The sequence below is a fragment of the Hyposmocoma kahamanoa genome, unplaced genomic scaffold, assembly GCF_003589595.1.
Source record: "Hyposmocoma kahamanoa isolate Upper Pololo Valley unplaced genomic scaffold, ASM358959v1 65, whole genome shotgun sequence".
In the NCBI taxonomy this organism is placed as follows: Eukaryota; Metazoa; Arthropoda; class Insecta; order Lepidoptera; family Cosmopterigidae; genus Hyposmocoma; species Hyposmocoma kahamanoa.
Window position 1 is genome coordinate 14591178 of NW_020653853.1, and position 25074 is coordinate 14616251.

General features: G+C 36.3%; 1 protein-coding gene across 1 annotated transcript in view; it reads right to left on the reverse strand.

Moving 5' to 3' along the window:
* The window catches only part of LOC113231385, a 68170-nt gene that overhangs the window by 25223 nt on the left and 17873 nt on the right, over positions 1-25074 (reverse strand). The window contains exons 2-6 of the mRNA XM_026465686.1: positions 17290-17457; positions 16209-16318; positions 15960-16045; positions 15007-15125; positions 254-591 (exon numbers count right to left, since the gene is read on the reverse strand). Coding sequence (XP_026321471.1) covers positions 254-591; positions 15007-15125; positions 15960-16045; positions 16209-16318; positions 17290-17457 — 821 coding nt within the window. The remainder of the gene's footprint in view (positions 1-253; positions 592-15006; positions 15126-15959; positions 16046-16208; positions 16319-17289; positions 17458-25074) is intronic.

The window sequence follows — 25074 nt, forward strand, 5'->3', positions numbered from 1 at the left end:
GTGACTTTTAGAATAGGAAAAATAATTTGCATAGAAAACTTGGTGAATTCTAAGTATAGCAGTTTTTTTTCGTCGTTCAATACCTGTCCGCCATATTGGTTTTGTAAGGGGAACAAACATATTTTCTACATTACCTGGTTTTGTAGCAGGAATAAATTTTCCTCTTCCAGAGCTGGTAATGTAATTTAGTTATGTACAAGTAGTAATGAGAATTCTACTCATGATTATCTGGAAATTTGTTATGGAAACTCACCAAACTTTCTCCTTCTGTAAATACTTCTAAAATTATCCTCGTAAACGTTATAAATGTCTGCGTCAATTTTATTATCAACCTCTGTCGACTCGAGAGACCCGTTTTCATAAATGTGGTCTTTGTTTTGATTAAAATGATCCACTTTTGGGTTGAATGTGCCTGTTTTGGGATTTAATCCATTTTGCGTTGGATTTAAATGACGCATTTCGTGGTTGCAATTTGTCGGTCTGTTGTCTAAACGATGGAATTTAATGTCGTATTGGGCTGCACATAGTGACGTATAGTTTTTTCTATGCGATGCAACTACGCAGTATGTTGTAGCTTGGGGGTCGATTGGGCTGAAACAAAATAAAAAAATATCAGATAATATTCAGTGGAGAATTAACCCCATGAGACTTTTATTACGTGAGTCGTGGATCACGGTGACTAAAGTTCTTAAGCCTGAAGACACAAGGATAGAAAAAAGCAATATTGCAATAATAATGTAACAATATGTAAATAATATTAGTACAGAGCATTAAAAAGCCGACCTCAAAAGTTCGTGGAATCACATCTATTTGCCAAGTTATATCGAAATCGTCTACCGGAAAGTGCGCAAATCCGGATTCATCCCCTAGTTCGTCACTATACGGGACTTGACCCAGGAGATAATAAAAAAGGTGCTCACTGCTTGAAGTATATTGAGAGAAAAACACCTTAAATTGGAGAATAGCAATATTACCATTAAAATAATTGCTCCTTATAATAAAATTTAGGAGCTATTTATAAAAATGAGATTTCATGCGTGAACAGCCACCCTTAGAGGTGGATGATTTTCTTCAAAATTAAATAGGACCACTTTGGAGGTACCTTCTTTCCAACAAAAACAATCATCAGAATCGTTTTTCAAATACCGGAATTATCGCGTAACATACATAAAAAACATAAAGTCGAATTGAGAACCTCCTCCTTTTTTTTAAACACAAAAACACAAAAAATTTAAACACTTTGCACGTTAGTAACTACCTACTTTAGCCACCATTTATATGTTTTCGATTGCATTTTAAACCTGATAGATTTGTGCACGTAGCAATTAAAGTGAGTTCGGTCTTTAAGGTTTAATTTCACACTTTTAAAGCACCTCCACAACCAAGTGGCGTATACATATAAATCCTATTCAATTACTTTAATGGTAAGATAGGTCTACAAAACCGAGGCTCAGGTTTCAATAGTGTTGAAAAAGTGGTTTACTATCTCTATAGGGTCTTATTTTCGAAGTCGTTCGCTTTATTATAGAGAATGCAGAAGTAGATTACACATCTGAGTTATTGTCTTCCTAAAAACGCATTTATTAATGTAAAATAAGATTAAATTGTCTGTAGTTAGTTTTTTGCTCCAAAATTAGACATGAATCAAATAAGTAGGTTAATACTTTTTCTATTCACTTTTACATAAACCTAGAGTATTCTTTATGATTAATTTCTCTTAATAATGTCGATATAAAACGCACGATTGGATAATAGCACCCCAAGTTCAGTCCAGTTAGTTAAATGGTTGTGTTATCACCATCCGGAGCGTCGATGTGACGGCATCCATACAATTCTTAAAAAAAGTATAAAGACGCCGCGACTGTTTAGTATGTGCTCTATATCACAGTCGAGTGCCTTTGTAATAATCACCTTACATACTTGCAAGACAGAGATATTTAAAGTACTTACCTTATTAGTTAAGATTGGATTTTTGTTTATATCAGTGTAATACAAAAAATGTAAATATGGATCCAATTAATAGTAATTCACAAGAGGACAAAAAATGCATAAATACTTAATTTTGCTTTAATTAAAAATCATAAAGTTGTTTCATAAACTTAAGAAAATAATAAGCTTTAAATAAGAGTTATAAAGTTTTTAGTGAACAGAGAAAACCGTAGAAAAAGTAGTAAAAATTTAAACTTCCTTTAAAATATAGGTGTGCAATGCAATTTTATAGGACTATACAAATAAAATAGCATATAACTAAGCAAACGTCATTATTTCTTAAAAAATATTTGCAAGGAGGATATTGTTCTTTTTTTAAACTTGTGAGTTGAGTGTTAAAAATAAAAATCGCACGACTCACATAATTGGACCCGTGATTTTTCATGCAGATACGTAATCCTATTTGCGTCTTCATCCATAGTGTCACATAAAACCAGCATAACTCGAGGTATTAATTATTCTATGTCTACCAGGAATGCTAGACAAACCACATCGGTCGAGAAAAAAACGTAAAAATAGTTGCTGGAATGAGGTTTGCCTTAAGGTGACTCTTTATTCTATTTACGCTACGCAGCCTCTTGTACCGTATAGTAATAGAGATGGTTAGTATTGGTTGTTCAGAAAAATTTGAAGAAGTAAAAAGTGAACTTTTTTTGGAAAGAAATAGGTTGTAAGACCTTTCTCGTACTTAACGTTTACCTTTGTTATGTGATATTTTGCGTATTATGAATTACGTGGACCTTACTCAGCTTTAAGTCTCGTTCTTCTTATATATTTGGCTAAACCGTAGTATACGTGCTATTGAAGAGTATAATACACTTAACTAAAACGAGTATAAGGTACCGCCACCTTAAAGGTCCCTGATTATATAGGAAACCATGTGAAAGAGATAACACGGCTTACCAATAATTCCTTTTGGCATTTCTTTATTGGGATAATCTCGTCTTTATGGACTATTTGTACTTACGTCTCTAAGGTGACTATTTCATAATTATAATGAGCTATTGTCCAAAGTAGACATTTCTTTTTCACAAATTTAAGATGGCGGCTACTAAAATATTGGGTATGATAGACTGTAGTGGATTGTGAAACTGTTTTTCTCTTTTTTTTTTTTTGTTAATTGTACTTAGTAAAGTTATTAAGTTTGTTTGTTTCTTAAACTTATTTTCTTTTAAAAAAATACAATAGCGATCATTCTTCATTTGAAAGTTTTATATTTTTATAGTAGTCTGTGGATGTTGTGGTTGATTGAACAATTAGCTAAACCGATAATTTTAATTTCAAAGTTTATTTAAAACAAAGATAGTTGAAGAAGAGAAGAAGAAGAGAAAAGAAGAGAAGATTTTTTATTTGAAATTTAAATAAAAAACCGATATTCTTATTCTGTATAACTGACCATGTACAATTTTGTCAAAAAGTTTGTCATTCGTCAATAAATAAAATAAAATAATTACTAAAGATATTATTGACAATCCGCTGTAGAAGCACGGGCCTGGTTATTTGCGTAGCCCGCGCAAGTTACATCAAACACAAAAATTTCTGAGAATTTGGCAACATAGACCTTCGCTCTCTTCCCATGTAAACTGTGTCAGGCAAAGCGCTATGGTAATAAAAATAAATTAGTAATTCAGTTAACACTCGTCGTTTTCATACGTTAATAAAATAAAGTGATTGTTACTAATCCATGTTGCAACTACTATATATACATATATACTCTTAGTCATGTCAACCCCATTAGAATAATATTACTCAAAGAAATCACTTCATAAAATCCAGACTGATTGTGATGGATTAGAAATAAGTAATTCTTCACGTCTTTCTCAATTGTCTAGTTAAATAAAAAAACGAATTAAATAAAAAACAAGCTGTTCGTGTTCGTGTGATTCGTGGTTTTATAAATAAAAAAAACATACGAATTAAAATTTATCGTTTTTTTATCAGTTAAATAGCGTAATACTGGTGTTACGTATGTATATTATTTAAATTTATTTTGTCTTGGTTTCAATTATCAAGATATTTATTATACTCGTGTTTATCTTGTCCTGTAGGTTTGCAAAAAACGACTTTAACCCTTTTCGTAAAAAAGACCCGTGCCCAACAGTGGGATCTTATATTCCAAACACTGGCACGGGTACAACAATTCACGAAAGTTTTATCGCAATCAGATGAATAATAATGGAACGCATGTGGGACAAACATACAAAATTCTTCATCATAATTTATAATGTATAATAAAGAATATGTAGTTTTTTTAAACTGGTGCATATCGGTATCAAAATATAGTTCTCTTAATGTCAGATCTAATTAAAAATAAAAAGTGTTAACAGTGCTTTATATAAATTTGTGAAACATACAACAGAAACTGTTTAAAACTAACTTTTAAATCAAGAACTTTAAATAATAATAGGACTTGGCCTGCAACTGGGTCATAAACTTAAACAAAAAGAAACTTGTTAATCAAAATTTTGGTGCATTATGGCAATGATATTATAAAATGACAATTTTTTAGGAAGGGTTAAAAATTCTACGTTTAAAAATATTTTATAACTTTTTATGCTCAAGTAGAAAATAAATAAAATTTCACACAATCATGCATAAGTAATTTGTTTCACAATGTAGTTCGTAGTTCGTATTATTATTTTGACTTTCATGTGAATAAACTTAGATGATTTAGAGGATGGATTGGTTTTCATAGTCTAAGTGAATAAAGCATTTTTGACGTATGTGATATTTCATGTACGTGTCACGTAGCTTTCTTGTAACGAGCGTACGAGTTTATTTTAGATAATAAATGCTTATATTTGAACTGTAATTTCTGATTAATAATAAATGTATTCATTTGTTCCCGTAAAACTGGATTATACTACAATGCTTGAATTTTCATATATAAAAATGTAAGTTTTTAAAAGATCTCCACATTATGCATTTTCCCCGGCTGACCCTACATTGAATTTCTTCCTACATAAAATTAACTATTTCATAGAACAAGGCTATTCGTTTGAATGTTCAGGTATCATATCGCAAAACCTTACAAGTACCAAACATTTATCTATAATTTTGTCATAAAACGGAGTTCATAAAATGTTTACTTCGACTCCAATGGTCACTTGCTAATAAGACTTAGTCTTTATAACGCTTTGACAAGGGCCGTCTTTCATCATTTTGTGGCCCCTTGACCATACTACGGTATAAAATTTATCAAATTATATAGAAGAATCCAATCGATCGGTTCATTCTGCGAAACAAACAATATTCGCCCGACACAAGTTCTCAATTGAAACAAGTGCTAAGAGTGATTACCACTGTGATCTCTTGATGAGGGGTCCCTGGCTAGATTCTCGGTAGGATAAATTTAGGAATCAAACTTTTCTAAGCTGATTGTGATCTTCATGTTTGAGTTAATTTGGTAACTTAAAGTCCTGGGCACTCCTTACTTTGAGATTGGGTCATTTTACGCTACGATTGTTTTGCATATGTGAATATAATATAGGTGTTTTTTTTTTGCCCAAATTGTGTACCAAAGTGCAACTTATATTAAAAAATATAAATAATCGTGATTTGACAGCTGTGACTGTAGCTAATAATTGTGTGATGATGCGACCTCCTCCATCGCCATCTTACCTTTCCATCACCTTTTCTCTGATTGCTGGCCACTTACTTTTGAGTTTTGAATCGATCTTTAATTATTTTGCCGTCATTCTAGTTCTCACTTTGTTTCGTTCTGTCGTCACACTCTACGTGTGTATGTCTGATCTGTAATGTCTGAAGCGAGCACTCCTGTTCGTCTTCGACAGAAGTTCTGATCTGTTTTACCGGTTTTCAATAAAAAATGTAACCTATCTAATATCACTAACATCAGACATTTTAACAGCTTGTGGCATAATCTTTTAGCAAACCTTATTACATATTTTAACAATATAATAAAGAACTATTAATAATGAATAAATTGTGAAATAATAGGGAATATTTTTAAACCTACAAAAGACGATTACATCTGTTTTTTACGTATATTTTTAATATTTTTAAAGTCGATAGCTGGATACCTGCCATTTGAAGTGGTACAGACGTTGTCATCTATAATTATTGTGTTGCCAGTCATTTATAAGTTCGAACGATAATTTTGAATAAACGATAATAGTGAATAATAATTTTTTTATGAATTCACCTTAATTTTTTATTCAAAAGTAAACAAAAATGTGGATCCTTTGTTAAGTCATCAATTCTGGTGCCTCCAGATTGGGGGCCCTAAGCTAAAGTGGCACAGGCAGTGCGAAACACTAAAGTATAAGTGCATATTAAAAACGACAGAATGGGACAATTTATCGTTGGTCCGAAGTCTATAAACCAGGTTGTAATCATTAAAACTTGCTATGTTACTTTGTTTAAACAGGAAGTCACTTGAACGTTTTTATTTTGTTGTTTTATATTCTACTGATGACTGTATCTTAGCTGATATCAAAATGTAAAAATAATAACATTCGTTTATAAAACGGGGGCCCTAGGTTAAAAAACAAGTTGAATTACTATGACATATATTTTTTTATTGAATTATGATTAATTGATTTAAATATTTACCATAAGTTTAGTTAACGCGTAATGAAAAATATTTCAATGTTACTTTTAACATATTAACAGTTAAGAAATCCTTGATATTAGATTTCACTTCCACATTTATATGGCGAGCGGTTAGAGAGTGGAATACCTGCGGACTTATTCCCGGAACGCTATAACTTGGACCTTTTCAAGGCGACAGTGAATAGGCATTATTTAGGTGTGCATGCTACAACGTCGACCTCATCATTACTTTCCATCATGTGAAAGGAAGTCAAATGCTTACTTGTTTTTTATATAAAAAAAGTAATTAATTGAACACCCTCCAAGATAAAAATGTGCCAAAGTACACCAGAATCCATTTTACCAAATAAAATAAAACAACTCTCATAGTGGCTTATCTAAATGAGATTTTTTACACTATCAACAAGTTAAACTGCCAATTCAGATAAGTGCGACTACACCTCGGAATGTAGAAGGTGCTTAACATTAATCCACGATCTTCTACAATTAAAACTCTAGCCCTAAGTTGAGATAAACGTCATTTTATACTATTTTTATTCTACGAAAGCGTTGATTGAATTTGTTCGGATTATTTATTTTTAAAACTTTATAAGAATGTATTTCTGTACTTTAATTCATGTGGCAGATATCACTTTTTAATGTAACGAATTAATTATTGTACCTAGTGTTAAGCAATTTAAAAAAAAACATGCGGACGGTTCTTTTGTTATTTACGAATGGGGCTTGTGTAGTTTTGAAACTATATAGTACCTTTGGTGTGTCAATGCCATATGTTCACATGTTGTTATAGCTACAATTGTTCATATTAACTCTTTCACATGGAGCTCAACTGGTATTTTAAAATTTTTACTGAAGTAGGTATGTTATATTTTTAATTTCCTATTTCTTAATTAAAATCGAATTGTTATTGTTTGTTATTTATGCTATTTTATCAATTTAACTTTAAATGCATGCTATATCAAAAGTAAAAGTTAAATATGTCAAATATACGCATGCCTTGTGGTGAAATGTACGACCTAATATTTGTAGTATAATAGTTTAGCAGCAGTAGAGCAGTAGAGCAGCAGTAATGTCAGTATTACTGTGTTCCGGTTTTGAAAGGTTGCTGGTGAAATCACAGGGAAATGGGACTTGTCAACTTACGTCTCGTAGTGGCAGCGCCCCTCATAGATCTGAGTAGCACTGCAACTGTTATGGACAGGCGTGTAGCTTAGCATCAGGCGCACGACCATCGCACGACTTGTTTGTCCCGTCATGCGTCACTTGATATTATAAAAAATATTAAAAAATACCTTCATTGCAAACACATTTGTCAGTGAATAATCTTGTATTTTTGTATCACAGCCCGAACTCAATATATTATATATAGGCCGACCCTTAATCCCGTAGAATCTATGCTCAATCCACATATATTTAATAAAGCTACGGTACTCTAGTATTAACTAGAACACAGTCCATATTTCATTGAACTTTCTTAGCTGACAGCTATAACACGGATGTTTAGCGCTGGAGACGCGGATATATTGCAGAAAGTCGTCCATAATATCATGTAGGTACTATTTTTGTTTAGTACACAATTAAGATTTATGATATTAAGGGTAATACAATAGCACTTAAAAAGCATTCATATTAATTTCAGTACGTAGGTAAGAAAGTTTTGCCATCTGTAGGGCTAGCACAATAGGGCGTGAGTTGCGCGAGAGCGACATATAGCACCAGATACTGCTATTCTTGCATAGAGTATCTCGCGCTTTATACCGCTCTCGCTCAAGTCGCGTCCTGTCGTGCTAGCTTTACTGATATGTTACGAGAGTTTTCTTAGAAGAGAAGACTGAAGGAAGGACAGGCCGAAGACGACCAAGACAAAATTAGTTTATTTATTAGGTAGCATATTGTATTTATAAGCTACCTGAGTTTAGATCAGGACTTCGGTTTTAAGCACGTCGCTTAGGTGTGGAATAATCTTACCTCGTCTGTGCGATACTGTCATATTTTTTTATTGCGTACTTTCGATAAAAAACGTTTTAACTGTTTCTTTCCTTTTTTTTCTAATATCCAGGGATCGGAATAGGTAGAGCTTTTTACCTAAACTTTGAGGAACATAGACAGAAAATGGAGACTGCCTTACGACAATATTTTTTAGGTCCTGGACCTGTTCGGAATTCGGGAAATCACTTAAGTACATTAAAAATTGACGTAATTGGGGACAGGTAAGTAATACACATTTTATTTTTTCCCTACCAAACTATTAGATTTATGGGCAAAATGTGATATGACAATATTTAATTAGGATAATAGGATCTCACGATTGGCATTATTAGGTGTCGTGAAAAAAAATCCAATGTCAGCAATATCGCAGATCCGACTCACTGTGCGTCGCAAAGTTAAGATAAATATAGTGTACCTGTCTGTCCCCAATTACGTCAATTTTTATGGTTCCTAGGTGATTTCCTGAAACTCAAAATGGTCCAGGAACTAAAAAATATTGTCGTAAGGCAGTTTCCATTTTCTGTATATATTCCTCGAACTTAGGTAAAAAAACTCTAACTATTCCGATCCCTGCTAATATCAAATGGTTCTTTTCTAGGCTAAGCTTGGAGGTAGGCATTGCAGTGCAGTTGTGTGTGGATAGTGCTCCGAGTGTAATATAAATATCTAATATAATGATGTATGATTTTGTGCTAAGTGTTTAGCAATCAGACGGAATTCTTAGAACAGTAATGTTAGTTAAAAGTGTTGGTTTTTTTTTTACTAAGGCTGAGAATTGAGAAACATTCCGCTATTATGGCGAGCTACAGACCTTTTTATCTCCCACTACTATTGTCTGTTACTAAACTCTTAGTGTAAAGTAGCTTATAGTGATGTGCTGAGACAAATAAACAATATTATTATTATATAGATTTTAAGACTTTCGTGGTTATTCACTAAATGATTATCACTAATATCAGGTTTTTTTTGACTGGACTGTCAACCCGTGACCATAGAGCGTGAAACCGTTCCGAAATATCGAGAAAATAAAAAGAAGTCATACCGTGGTAAGAAACCTGATATTAGTGATAATATTTTTTATTTTTTTTTATTTTAGGCGCTCGCCTCTGTCAAAGCCTAAAATATTACTTTATTATTATTATTTAGATCAGATACGGCAAAAATCTAATGTCTTGTGGGATCAGAAAATCAAACCTAGTACGCCGACAAGAGCCTAGCTTTTGAATAAGAAGAACAAGGTGAGAATGAATCTGATTCTAGGGTGATTAAAAAAGCCGCAAGAAATAATCGACGGTCTATTCATTCCAATTTTTAGTTACTGCTGCATTGTGTGCACGGTTTCTAGATCTCAAGTCACTTATGACATATATAATAGGTAGGAATGGAATATTTTCTGTAACTTTTTATAAATTCTTCTCTACTATAGTATCAAATCTTTTTCAAATAACCGCCATTTACTATCTAACCCGGAACGTGAGTATTAAAATATTCACCAAAAATATTCATAAATGCCCTATTGAATTTGTTAAGAGGAAAACCTGCGTCAAAATGTCAGCTTAAGAAATTTCAATAGTATGATTGATGACGGTATCCTGGGAATCAATTGTCGTAAGATTTCCACATTCCACAACATTTCCTCGATTTTGCAATATTGTCGCATTCTCAAGTCTACCAAAAAGATCACACAAAAGACATTGTTCAAAAAATCTTGTTCTCGTTCTATGTAGAGATACAATAAAATTTTGAAATCTTAATTGCTGTATGTTTCGATCTTATCAATTCGCACCCCTTATGGAAGAATGGCATAAATGCCATTACCTCAAAAACGTTTATTGCTCCATTAGATACAAAAAAATATAACCCACATCCTCTACAATACTTGTAACTCTCTCTATCTACAATATTAGTCGATAGAGTTACCAGAATTGGAGAAAATGTGGGTTATATTTTTCTGTATCTTATAGAGCAATAAACGTTTTTGAGGTAATGGCGTTTATGCCATTCTTCCATGAGCGGTGCGATTATTGTTTTCGAAATATAATCAATTAATATTTTTTTAACCAAAAAATCAAAAGCTGTCAGTTTGTTTTGATTGAAATAATTGGATGTTATGAAACGCATAGTGTTATTTCAATAATGTTGTCTCACCACTAAGGATGCCGAAGACCGTGCAAAGTGGAGGAGAAAAAGCAGGAAAGCGGACCCCGGGCTCCGCAGCAACACTGCTGAGGACGCAACCGGGACAACGCTCAGATGAGAAAGAGAGAGAGTGTTATTTTAATATTAAAATAATGTCTTTCAACAGTAAAATTCATGTCAACATTTTGCCATATCCAAATAGATAACAACTCCTGCCATGTCTGTTTCATTTTCACATGACCTTACGAAAGGTAATTAGGTATCTATTGCCTCCGATCAAACATTTTATATCGAGCACTGAGCACCGACTTATATCTACCATGAGATTTTGAGATACCAAAATTGCTCACTCTCGACATACGCTATTTTTTTTTCGACATTTCCACGTTGTAACTTTCTCAATCGCGCGAAAATCGACCTTAGATCTGTTACGTGTATTTAAATGTATAAACATTATGCAGGTAATAGAGAAAATTTATTATTAGATTTTTTTCAATAATTTGCCGTCTGGTTCAGCCCAGTTATTTACTAGAAGACTATAGTTATTTGTTATGCAAGGCTGCAAAGTTGTTGTTTGACGCGAGTGATTGTATTGAAACCTGAGCAGGTGAAGGAAGCTAAGATTGAACCCTGAGCGATGCGAGTGGTTCAAAAGTTGATTTCTGAGCGAAGGGAGGGTTTCAAGCCACGGGACGCAAAACAACTTTGCTGTCGAGCGAAACAACTTTTCACCTCACTATAGCGAGGAAAATGGTAGATAAAAGAAAAACAGTTGAACTATAAAACATCAGTTAATTAAAAGAAAAAGTTTATCTACGGATGCGTTTTGAATTTACACGTCATGATTTTTTTTATTCTTGCTTGTACTTTTATTTTGTGTAATTAATTAATTATTGATGGATGGCCCTTATTTCGTCTTTATTTCTTATTATCTACTCTATGCAGTAGTCATAGGCATATAAAGATCGAACACAAACAAAAGTTCCTTCGATCTGACAGAACTCGAACGTGCGTCGTTACGCTAAACTGGAGTTACTGCTCTGCCATTTGAACTACGGATTGAGTAAGGCAGACCTGGTGAATTTCTCTGTTTGTTACAAAGTTTTTGTATTGGTTTTTTTCGACTTTAATGGGCGTAGCGTTTTTGCGTCCCTAGTTTGAAGGTTCGAAAGTCCTGTTAGATGGAAGGAATTTTCTTTTATGTACGTCTTTGTTTTAATAATTACTGAGACTATATATATATATATTATGCTTTTACTGACTCCGTCCCATCTCCATAAACTAGCAAGATGGCTTTTTTATATAATATAAAGTGACGAGACGAGCAAGTCATGCGCTTGGTAAGCTACAAGCCTGTCCATAACAGTTGCAATACCACTCATAGTTTTAAGTCACTAAGATCTGAGTGGCACTGCCACCGCGCCTGTCACCCTGAGACACAAGTTGTCAAGTCCCACGTGGCTGTAATTTCACCGCACGCTTACCCTTCAAAAAAGGCGGCAAAAAATAGGTAAGGTGGCAAGTACTTCCCTCGAGGAACTCTTTCACAAGAAGCTCTACTGCTACTAAGGCAGACTGGGTCCGCAAATGAGCTGGCGGATAGATTAAAAAGCCGTAAACTTGGGACCTCGTCAACGACTATTTACTCGCACGAAATATCGGTTGATCCTTAGTCCCAGTGTCCTTTCGTTTTGCAAAAATCATATCCGGAAAAGTAAGAGGATGTAGGAGACCCAAGGGCTGGTAGCTACCTAGCCCAAAGTATTGACATTGCTATAATAGCAATACGAGTCTGGCCATACAAAGTGAAAAAAAAAAATTGTTAAGTTTTTTCTCATGTATTACGCATGAGGAAAAAATTGACTTACCCTTAACTCATATCAGTTCCATACACGGTGCGTGTCATAAATCCACGTATACGTGTTCTCGTGACGGATAGACGGACAGATCCGATTTATAGGACGTGAGAGCAATGGTTAACGGGACTGGCAAGTTTTTATTGGGCTACAGTGATGGAGTGAGTATTTGTGGCTTATGTTTAGGATGACACACGCAATCATGAATATAAATATACCAACACACGCTAAACAAATTTCATCTGGCTACGTTCCTAACATAGCTCTATCGCTACTGCCATTGGCATAAGTGATTGTCAAATATAATAAATTTTAATATCGTTTATTACATTCTGGATATAATTTATACAAGTTTGGCAGCGATTATACAACTACCGACACAACAAAAAAACGAATAGGTACATTATGCAGCGTGTAGCATATAGTTCTGAGGCCTTGGTGAAAAAGCCCAGTTACACGATGCGAAAGTTTTCGCGCGGCCGCATGCAGCGCACGCTTTCACGTACATTAATGGCGAATCTGAGTTCTATTTACTAGACAACAACATTTAAATTCCTTAAAACGTAAAAACTAAACAATAGAGCATATTTTGCCGTGACAGATGCAAGCGGTCGCTGCGCGGCGGCCACGCGTGCAGCGGTCCCCGTGAGCGCGGTAAAATTCGTGTCGAATAAACGCGTCCTGGTTAGACCTAACTGCCTCAGTGGCCGAACGGTTACCATGCCGAACTGCCACACAGCGGTCGATTCCCGGGCTGGGAGAAATATTTGTATGGCCTACATTTATTTCTCTCGTGAGTTTGGGTGTAATTTGTGGTTGTCTATGTGTGTGTCCATGGCACCCGCGACACAGAGTTTCATTTGTGCGGGTCATGTTGAGTGTGAACGTTATTAGTCTTATTATTACCGATTCTCAAGCAAAACACCGTGGGTTCGAATCCGGCTTCGCACTTCTGAGTTTCGCAGAATTTAAATCGTGCCGAAACCACGTCGAAGAAGGTCCCTCCATCAACCTTCGGAAAACGTGTAAAGTTGCCAACTCTCATTGGGTCGGTGTGGCCAAACCGACTTAAACCCTCGCTTGAAAGGAAACCCGTGCCCAGCAGTGGGACGTTAATCTAAATGGATTGATAACGATGAGCATAACGTTTCGACAATATTTTAACAAGTGATTGTACTTATAATAAAATAACGACTGTCTATACTGTCTGTCCATGCTAGGCGTTAAAAAAACCTAAGTTGGAAAGTAATTTTTAAAAACGTGAGATAATTTTTTTCATCTTTCTCGATTTTTGATTTTTCTAGCTGAGAGTCCTGTTTCTGCATCTCAACCAATATGTATTTTGTATGCATCTCATCCTTGTATGTGTTGCCTTTTAAATAGTGACGTAGTTAATGAAAATATCATCATGCGAGCGCTGGGCAAAGAAAACATCACAGAGCCTCTCCAAAAAAATGATTAATGAGAATAGTCGCATTTGACAGGTGAGTCGATGAGCTCAATCTACGACGCAAATACAAGTAATAAAATATTTGTGCTCTTTGTATTTGTACAATGATTGTCCTTGTATTTTGTACACAAGAACGAATACAAACAAAAGCAGAGTACAACGTATTGTCTTATTGCCAGGTAGCAATCTCTTCTAGGCAGCTTCAGTGTGATATAATTAACTTTAAAATACTAAATAGGCAGAGTATGTAACAAGCACTATTATATACAGTACATAAGTAAAAATTGAAACTAATAACAAAAGTTTTGGTGGGTATATATCACATATAATTTATAATCTACATAGTTTTCTACATGAGATTTGACGGCTTACAAAATCTAAGAAGCCCATGGTTTTCTAAGAATATCTAGAGGAATAAATATTTTTCCGCCTAAATAGGTCCCCAATAGGACGCCCTGTACTTCGAGAGTCACTGAAAATCTGAGCAAGTATCAATATAACCCAGAGTTAAGTTAAGACTATGTCATTAAAATATATGATCAGTGTTTATTTATATTACTGCTACTACAACTTGTTACTAAAAACTTACCTTTACGAAAAAAGTAACATTTTATTATTAATGCTCAGGCCACACAGAGGCAACCGTGGAAGCGTTCTGAGCGCGGGAATTTTTGTAATGTACGAGTTTATGTAAACCCTGCCACATTGAAACGCGCTGGGGACGCGCGGTCGCCGCTACCTACCGCTAACTGCTACATTACAAAAATTCCCGCGCCCGGAACGCTTTCGCGGTCGCCTCTGTGTGGCCTGAGCATAAGATTTAGAAAAAATATACGGGGCATTAACACAATTGCATTTCACTTCAATGCGATGATTCCACCAATTAATATAAATAGTTTTACGAAAGAGAACCCTCTAAATCCGTAAAAGGATAAAAAATGCTGATCTTATTAAATGTGTATAATATAATATCGCACATCGGCTTCAACAAGTAAACTAGAATTATACCTGGGCTCCCAGTTCGCAGAGAGTCTTCGTCTAGATCTTACTCGCAGTCGCATGCGCACGTTTCGGTTTGCTTCCCCGCGCACGCTTACCGCCGCGGCTCCGCCATTGGTGGATGATATCTGGAATGTTTATTCGTAAGTAACATTCCGAGGAAAAGTTCTAAAATGAACTTTATCCTTCTCAACTCTAATCATAGTGCTGAGGATAGGTGGAGGAGTAGAGTTCTTGTTCTTAGCGATGCTTCGTTTTTTGGTGATTGGTATCCATTTGTAATGGTGAAATCTCAGGTCAGAGAAGGAATTTTGAGACTTATAATAGCAATTTCAAACGGGACTGATGACCTTGTCTGTCTAACGGTTCATACTGTGGAAGAGGAGGACCCAGTTTCAATTCCCGGTAGGACCAATTTGGGAAATTAACTTGTCTAATTTGGTATTGGTCTGAGTGTTCTGTTTAGTGTCCCGGAGAGAGTTGCTCTGATACTAATATTCAGAAAGTTCTCTAGTTTAGTTGCAAGTACATAATTAGTCTAGCACGTTGTTAGTTCTTATTAAACTAATAAGTCTCGAGATGTTTTTATCGAGCTCCTAACAATGCTGCAGACTGCAAACAGTACTTGCAAAAAACTATCGATGAAATTCATGAAATTTAATACACACCAGTAGGGCTAGCGCGAACAAGCGCGACTAGCGCGAGAGCGACATAAAGCGGGAGATCTCTTTGCGAGAATAGCAGTATCTCGTGCTAGTCGCACCCTGTCGTGCTAGCCCTTCAGTAGTATCACACACAAACTGCAGTATGCGATCTGCAGAATGCATAACAGTATTCGAAGCACGCGTTGTCAGCAATCAGTTTTAACAGTGTAACTTCAAAATAATTTAAGTTTGTTGCTCTATTTTTACGTCTACTTCTATAAGATTATTATTCTACAATATTCAAAAAAATTATCTTACCTCTATGACATATCTGTTGTACTGTGATATCAATACTGAGAACACGGATGTATCAGCGCCTGAATGTTCCTTTAACAATGTTAAACCTGAAATATAGAATCATTGTCATCATCACTTTAAGTTATGATAAAGTCTTGCCTAAAACGTACCGACCGCGACAGCCTGCTCTGTACCGTAAATTAATTAGCAAGTAAACTCTTGTTCTTTTCTTGTTCTTGTTACATAATATTTTAGAATAGACTATCTTACCATCATCGTTTAATGATCCGTGGTAGAACGCCCAGTGGAAATCCCTTGAGCAAGGGTTTATCGTTATGAAGGCATGCCTTTGTGATATTGAGGATGTATTTAACTGTAGACTGAAACAAGTTAAAGATAGTTATTGGTTTTCTAACTTTTAACATAATAGGTGAAGCTGAAGACCGAGCTCGTGCGGATGAGTGGACCAATTTGTCGATGGTCTCTTATAGTCGAAAGCCTAATGCTCGATTTACATTGCTGCGGAATGGAATGGAAGCGAATTTTTGTAACGAAATTGTTGTATAGCAGGTAGGTGCTATCCAAATGTTGTACGTCGCTAATGCTTGGTGGTGCGCCTCTCAGTGGAATGTCTACTCCACTAACCTATCTAGGTTTAAATATCTTGATCAGTTCATTACTGACAGCATAAAAGATGACCTTGATATTGAAAGGGAGCGTAGAGCACAGGCTATGCGAGGAAACATGCTGGTCCGTAGATTTACTCTTGTATAAAAGTGGTGAAAATATCGCTTTTTAAAGTTTTCTGTCAATTAGTATAGTCTGGGTTAAGGGTTAGTTATACACAGCGTACATGCAATGTATTGAGAGTACAGCACAATAACATCTTCAAGGTGCTGTTGGGACTCCCATGGCACTGCAGGGCATCCGGCATGTTCAACGAGGCGCTAACAAATGACTTTTATGCCATTAGGCGAAAAAAGGTGTCGTCCCTGTTGAAGCGAGTGCGTGACAGTGGCAATGGCATTCTGAGGATGTTTGTCTATCGTTTTGACAGTAAAATTTTAAAGTTTTGGGTAAAGATCACTACCTGGTCAAGTAAGTAAGTAGTTATTTGTGTATTTTTCTATTTTTGTAGTTTAATATTAATATTTCCAAATTCATTGCAAATGTACTACTTTTGTAATACTTAAATGTAATACTTTTAACGTTTTGTAAAAAACAAAAACTTGCTCACACAAAAAAATCTTAATTTGCGTACTGACCACCATTACAAAACTAGAGTTAAAAGGTAAACAAACTTCCGAACTTTTTATGTCAAAAGAAAGAAATCAAGAAAGCGGTATCTTACTTCCTTCGTTCTCCTTCTTTCAAACTGTACAGAGTCTGGTTGTCGCTAGGTAGCCATTCCAATTTCAATGTAATTGGCCTGGATACAAGGACCGTGGGAGAAGCTAGACCAGCGCCAGCGGCATGAAGCACTAGAAGGGCAACTAGCCTTGACGTGAAGATCAGGAATCTGAGGAAGAGAAAAATTCGAAATGTACAGTATGCATCAACCCATGCATTTGGTGGATTCGGTTTTTCTGTAATGCTAGTTAACCTTGGAAGATTTATGTGAATATTCTTTCAAATTATGCGAATTTCCTCTCGATATATTTATTCCTCTACCACAAAAGCGAATGATAGTTAATAACTTAAACTAAATATGAAAACCTTTCATAGATTTCTCAGAGATGACGCTACGGCTAAAAATCCGTTAAAATCAAAAACATAGATCAGTAATAAACGCACAGAAAAATTCGTAAGGTCTGGGTCTGCGTGTTCTAAGGTCTCGCAACTGCTCGCAACGCAGCTGGAAGAGCGGTAGCCCCTCTATGGCACAGACGCAGGTTGAAAGAATTTTTCTTTGTGTTCGATATTTGTATTGTTATAACAGTGGAGTAATTTCACAAAAAATAATATCATGATACCAAAACATCATAATATTATTTACAATAAATAATAAACTACACATAATTAAAAATAACTTTGTTCTTAATGGTCAAAATTACCATAAACTAAATTAAAAAATGAATTGTGGAACAGAAGCAATATAAATAAGGCTATTTTATTTTGCTACTAAAATAAAATCACAAAAACCCGTGGGATTCTTAGCTTTGGTGGTTCCTACATACGTACATTCTTTTATTAATGATAAATGATAAGCTTGCGGTTGCTGTAAAAGTACCGGCTGAATGAAAAGGTTCATAAATCTCTCACAAGATGTCGCTTAAGGAGTTAAAAGCCAATGAAACCCAATACATAGATCTATAAAAGACACACAAAAGAACTTCGTCGACCTGCTGACTCGACTACGTGGTCGCAGGTCCAAGTCCTGTCGGGTCGAAGAGTTTTCTTTGCGTCTATCTTTGTAGTAATCATTATAACAACTGGTGGAGTTATTAGTTATTAGTAACAGAGCTACTAATTTAATTTCGGAGCACTACTCAGAATATCATTCTTTTTTCGTCAAATATACAAATATCAATTGATTTATTCAGATGCGTTGCTAAAAATAGTATGCTCCCCTTCTATTTATTCAGCATAGGTAGATAACAACGGAAATGGGTAGAATAATATAATATCTAGTCTACATTTTTTAAATAAATAATTTAATATATTTTTTTATGAATTTTTTCACGTTTTTCCAGAAAATATTTTTTAGTGGTACTCTTTAAAAAAAGGAGTTTATTCGACAAGTTCAAGGTTGCCCAATATTATCTACCTATGATTAGCGACGCAACCTGGATTTTCTAACGGCCGTTATATGCTATGGGAATTCGTTTTTTAAATTTATTTATAACTAAATTATATATTTTATTTTATTTATTGTACTTTTCTTAACTTTTTTAAATAATATCAAGCAACGGGACGAACAAGTTGTACGCCTGGTAGTAAGTGACACGCCTATCCATGAGAGTTGCAGTGCCAGTTTGAGTATTAAATTGCAAAGATCTGAAGGGCACTGCCCTGAGAGAGACATAACCTACTTGATTACACAAAACATAGACCTCTTTACAAAAGAGATAGGGATGTACATAGTAGCAGTGTCAGGGACCCAAATACACTGGTCTGCTATAATAACCCTTACCACAAAAATTTATGGAATGGTATGTGTGTCCGAATATACAATACAATACAAAAACTCCTTATTGTGCACCAAAATGGAAATAAACATAATACATTTAAATAAAATTACTGCCTTTTTGGTCGAACAGTTACTGTGCTGGTCTGCCACGTAGAGATCCCGGGTTCGATTCCCCGGCCAGAAGAAATAATTGTATGGCCTATATTTATTTTTTTCGTGGGTTTGGGTGTAATTTATGGTTGTCTATGTGTGTTCATGGCACCCGCGATATAGGATTTCCTTAAAGCGAGCATGAGTGTGTGCGTTACAAAAAAATAAATAAAAAATAAGCGATGGAATAAGAGGTGGTCTTATCGCTGTTTAGCGAATGTTGCCAGATAGTCTTTGGATGGAAATAATTATATAACTAACAGGAAAAATAATATAAATAATACAAACTATAATGCTCTACCAAAGGACATTAAAAGTACACACATGTTCTTTGTAGTATATCAAACCTTATTAAAGAATAAGCCGACATGGTCGTAGTAAAATAATAGGGGTTAAAGTATGAAATTGCCGATTTGTACTGAAAATCTAAATTGTTTATTTTTTAAATTTTTAACAAATTTATTTAATCAAAATAGTTGCCATTATTATCTATACATTGCTGCCATCTAATGGGAAGGTTATTAATGCCTTTGCGATAGAACTCCGACGATCTAGACTGCACAAACTGTGTGAAAGCATTTTGTACTGCCTCCTGGGAAGAAAACTTCTTGTCACGTAGATAATTGTCCAAATCACGAAAAAAATGGTAGTCCGTTGGAGCAAGGTCTGGTGAATACGGAGGATGACGAATGGTTTCTAACTGCAGTTCCTGAAGGGTCAAAATGGTTTCTCGTGCTGTGTGAGGTCTCGCGTTGTCGTGGAGCAATAATGGTGAAGATCGATTCATGAGTCGGGGCTGTTTTACTGCTAGTTTTGTGAACATGGTTCGGAGTTCGGCACAATAGACATCTGCCGTTATTGCTTGACCAGATCGGAGAAAACTATAGTGAATAACACCATGCTGAGACCACCAAACAGTTACCATTACCTTTTTATTGGTAAGTTTTGCTTTAGGACACTGTTGTGGCATTTGACCTGGGGTCAGCCATTGCATTTTTCTTTTCCGGTTATCATAAAGAATCCACTTTTCATCACATGTTACAATTCGATCCAATATTCCTTCATTTCTGTACCGGTTCAACAAGGCAACACAAGTTTCAACACGCGTTTCTTTCTGCAGATCAGTCAAATCATGAGGCACCCATTTTTCGTATTTTTGTATTTTATTGATTTGACGCAAGTGAGTCAATATTGTGGGTAAGGTAACGTTAAACCATGCCGTTAATTCCTGGGTAGTTTGACTAGGATCGGCTTCCACTATCTCTCTTAATTCATCGTTATTCACCTGTGTGGGCGGTCTTCCTCGTGACTCGTTCTTTAAGTCGAAATTTCCATCACGAAAGCGTTTAAACCAAAATCGCACGGTGCGTTCATTAGTAGACCCCTCTCCAAACGCAGCATTGATATTGCGGGCTGTTTCTGCCGCGTTAGTTCCGCGTCGGAACTCGTATTCAAAAATCACTCGAATTTTCGCAGTATCCATCTTTCTTGTCTAAATTGAATAACAAAAACAATTGAAAGTCGATATTCAAATGTTTCAAATTAAAAAAAAAAATCACAGAAATCATTTGAAAAAAGTTTCATTCGAAAACCTCAAACCATGAAGATTCTATGAAAATTCAAAGAACCTATTGCAATAAAACGGCAATTTCATACTTTAACCCCTAATATTTGTTAATTTTCACCTTTCATATAATAAGGTCACATCTGCAAAACTACAACTGTTCAACAAGAGATGTTGAGTAATTTTCAGATTAGTTTCCTCTACCTAATTTAGGTGGCAATTTTTATTATTTAAGTATGTCATCGCGAAATATTAAATAATATTTTCAGTTGAATATTAAATAATACTTCATGATAATATTCTAGAACATTTAAATAATAAAAATTGCCACCGAAATTTGGTAGAGAAAATTAACCTGAATATTACTCAACATTTTATTAACAGAATTAGTCGATAAATGTTTAAATAGGATAGTTATAAAATTTCACATTTTGTACATAATTTTTTCTACATAGTTCGTATTATTTTTATTTTCATGTAATAAGAGCAATTTTGACCCATGATCATATCGCACTGTGAATACAAGAGTGTGTTAACTCAAAAAGTGTCTTTATATATAATCGATGAAAAACTAATCACTTCCAGTGATAAATTGTCAATATTTATCTATTGGTTTTTATCAATTATGCTTATTAATGATATCTAAACAATTTCCTACTTGATATTTAAAAATTAAAGGGAAATGTAAATAATAAAGGGTAACAATTTTATATTTTTGAGTAAGGACTGTTTTGTCCAGAACCAGCTCACAAAAAGTTTTCATCATTTTGAGTTAAGTAGATATCTTTTAGCTGTTTCTTACAATATTCGAACGACGGTTGTATTGATACGTAGAGATTAAAATTTTGCATTCAGCAATAGTTTAATCTTGAATTTCGCATAATTTGAGTTCTAACACTATTGTAATAGCAGTGCCATAAGTGGTTTTACTGTACCAATCGTACAAATTTTGAACTACAGTTAAAAATATTATTTCTGAGTGCAGCAGTTGGCATCTTATGAAAATAAAGTTAAAAAAGAAACTGCAATATAATAACTCAGTCACACGCAAGACTTAAAAGATTTATAGGGTTCGGGTCGTATGAAACAAAGACCTCTTATAGTATGGCTAATTTACGGCCATTTGGCCATATGAGCCGTGGAGATTGGAGCCTTTTTGTGGTCTTTAGGGTTTGACGTTAAGATAACAAAATTGCTGTGTTTCGCCGACTTTATTTGGGTAATTGTATTAGTGATTAACCGTGTTACATGTTTTAGGTTAACCTGTTAACTTTGTAGTTAAAATGTTGTGTTTAATTTATTATTGTAACGACAACATATGACTTGCAGCCCAGTATCATTACGAATTTTATTGTTATCGCTATTAATTTTTGCAGGATTTTGAAAATGTACGATTATTTTAATTCTCTGAGTTTTTACATGTGTTCGCAATAGAAATTAGATATAATTAATTTATCTGTGTAATATTGAGTACGTAGCATTAAATTTCTGTTTTTTTTTGCAAATTCAGGAACTACTTTTCCTCTCAGTTATTCAAAGGTTATTGCGAAGAAATCCTTTTATGGTATAAGCTCGCATTTGTAATCTATAATATGTGTGTTAAAATTAGCACAATAAAATACTTACAAGCATACGTACATACAATATAATAAATAATTCCACTATTTTTTTTTTTCAAACGAGACGTCTCTCTTTACATTTAGAATTCAATTAAACTCTATGCAAGTTACTATAATAAAATGAAGCGTATTGTCGGTTGTATACAAGAAACTTATTTTTTATTTCAAGTAAAAAAAAAATCTGTATTTTTGTAATTTGGATACAATTTGTTTGTCTATAATTTTTTTTTTTTTTTTTTTTTTATACATGACAGGCAAATGACTCCACTCCACCTGATGTTAAGTGGAAAGTGGTATCCAAACGCGAAGGAACCTAGTGCAGCGATGAAATCCTCACCGCACTAGCCACCTCCACCCTGCCTGCCTACAATATGCCTCTTCACGCCTCGTTTGAAGGACCCCATATCATAAGAGGGAGGGAAGACATGTGCCGGAAGGGAGTTCCATTTGTCAACCGTGCGGCAGAGAAAGGAGCCACCGAACCTTTTAGTACGCGATGGAATTCGGCAGGTAGTGAAACGGTGACTACGAAGGCCAGCACGCGTGCTTCTGAGCAGGAACGGGGAAGGGGGGATGAGGTTGAACAGCTCTTCAGAGCACTCACCATGGTACATGCGGTAAAAGGCGCTAAGCGATGCAACATCTCTACGCAGTTGCAGAGGTTCAAGGCGTGATGAGACCTCTTCGTCGCCTATAATTCGAGTAGCACGACGCTGTAATTTATCCAAGGCATCGAGTAGGTACTTGGCGGAGCCGTCCCACAAGTGCGAACAATACTCAACGCAAGACCGGACCTGTGTTTTGTACAGCAGGCATAACTGGTCCGGCGTGAAAAAACGTCGCACCTTGTTCAGGACTCCGAGTTTCCGTGAGGCTGTTTTGATCACAGATTCGATGTAGCTCCTTGGATTCAAATCACAGCAGATTTCCATACCGAGCAAGGTAAAACTGCTCTGAGGTGAGAGTGCTGTGCTCATCAGAGAAGGCATGGGAAGGAACGGCGACAATTTTGTTGTTAAAGCGCAAACCTGTGTTTTCTTGGCGTTGAACTCAACAAGATTTCTAGATCCCCATGCATAGATGAGGTCCAATATCCTATTGAGCTCACCGACAAGATTAGATCGCTCTCTGTCAGTATCGGCGCGCCCAGCTGCGGGGAATCCGTGATATTCCCCATGAACAGTGCTATCATCTGCATAACAATGAATATTCCCAAGTGGAAGCATATCATTGATATGCAGTAGGAAAAGCGTGGGAGATAGGACGGATCCCTGCGGTACGCCGGCGTTCACATTCACGAACCTCGAAATGCTGCCGTCAGAAACGACGCGAATTCTCCGCTCACGAAGGAAATCGGCAATCCAGCTGCATAACTGGGCTGGCAAACCGTACGCCGGGAGCTTGGAGAGAAGAGCCTTGTGCCAGACCCGATCGAATGCTTTGGCTATATCGAGGCTAACAGCCAACGACTCGCCACGTTTGTCTATAGCCTCACCCCAAATATGCGATAAGTACGCTAGAAGGTCACCCGTTGATCGTTTCGGACGAAACCCATACTGCCGATCATTTATTATGGAGTGATCTTCTAAGTATTGGGTCAGTTGTTTGTTAAGGATCCGCTCTAAAACCTTGCATATTATGGAAGTAATGGCTATGGGACGGTAATTATGCGGGTCTGATCGGTCGCCTTTTTTGGGAACTGGTTGCACATTAGCCTCTCTCCAAGAGTCCGGCACACGACCTGAAGAGAGCGACAGACGATACAGTCGCGTTAGCACGGGGGTCAACTCAGCTGCGCAGTTCCTAAGTACAATCGCTGGGATACCATCAGGACCACTAGCTTTCCGGACGTCGAGAGACTGCAGCTGCGTACGCACATCGCATTGTCTGATACGAATATCAGACATCGTGTAGCCACAGTGAGGTAGAGTTGGTGGCTGTGCGTTACAGTCGTCGAGACAGGAGTTAGCCGCAAACAGATTTGCCAAGAGGTCGGCTTTATCTTGCGGCTTGTGGGCTAGATTGCCATCAGAATATCTCAGCGGGGGCAGCGAGGGCTGGCAGAAGTTCGACGCAACAGCTCTGGCCAGACGCCAGTAGCTACGACTACCAGTGGGATGCGTCAGGAGTTCTTGGCCAACTCGTGCGACGCGCTGAGCATCCGCTCTGATGTACGCTCTTTTGCAAGACCTGGTGGCATTATTGTAGGCTGTTTTAAGTGAGTTCGTATTGGGATCGTCTGAAGCTAGACCCCTGATCCAAGCGCGGTATGCAGTCTGTTTGTTCTCAACAGCCACAGCACACTCGCGGTTGAACCAGCGGTTGCGCCTCCCTTTACTGACGAGATCCGAATGCGGGATGTAGTATTCCATCCCGATTAAGATCTCATCAGCAACGGCAGTCGCGCTAGCTGTTGGATCCACCTCACTAAAACAGCGCTGCCGCCAGGGAACGGATGCAAAATAGTCCCGCATACCGTCCCAATCTGCCGACGCATAATGCCAAATGCGGCGTTTAGCCACAGTAGGTGGTGGTGGCAGTAACGTTGCCACTTTAGTGGATATCAAGCAGTGATCCGAAGTGCCCAGAGGGGCTTGGACCTCCACCCGATATCCAGCCGGGCGAGACGTCAGCAGAAGGTCAAACAAAGAGGGCGCGTCACCAACCCTATCT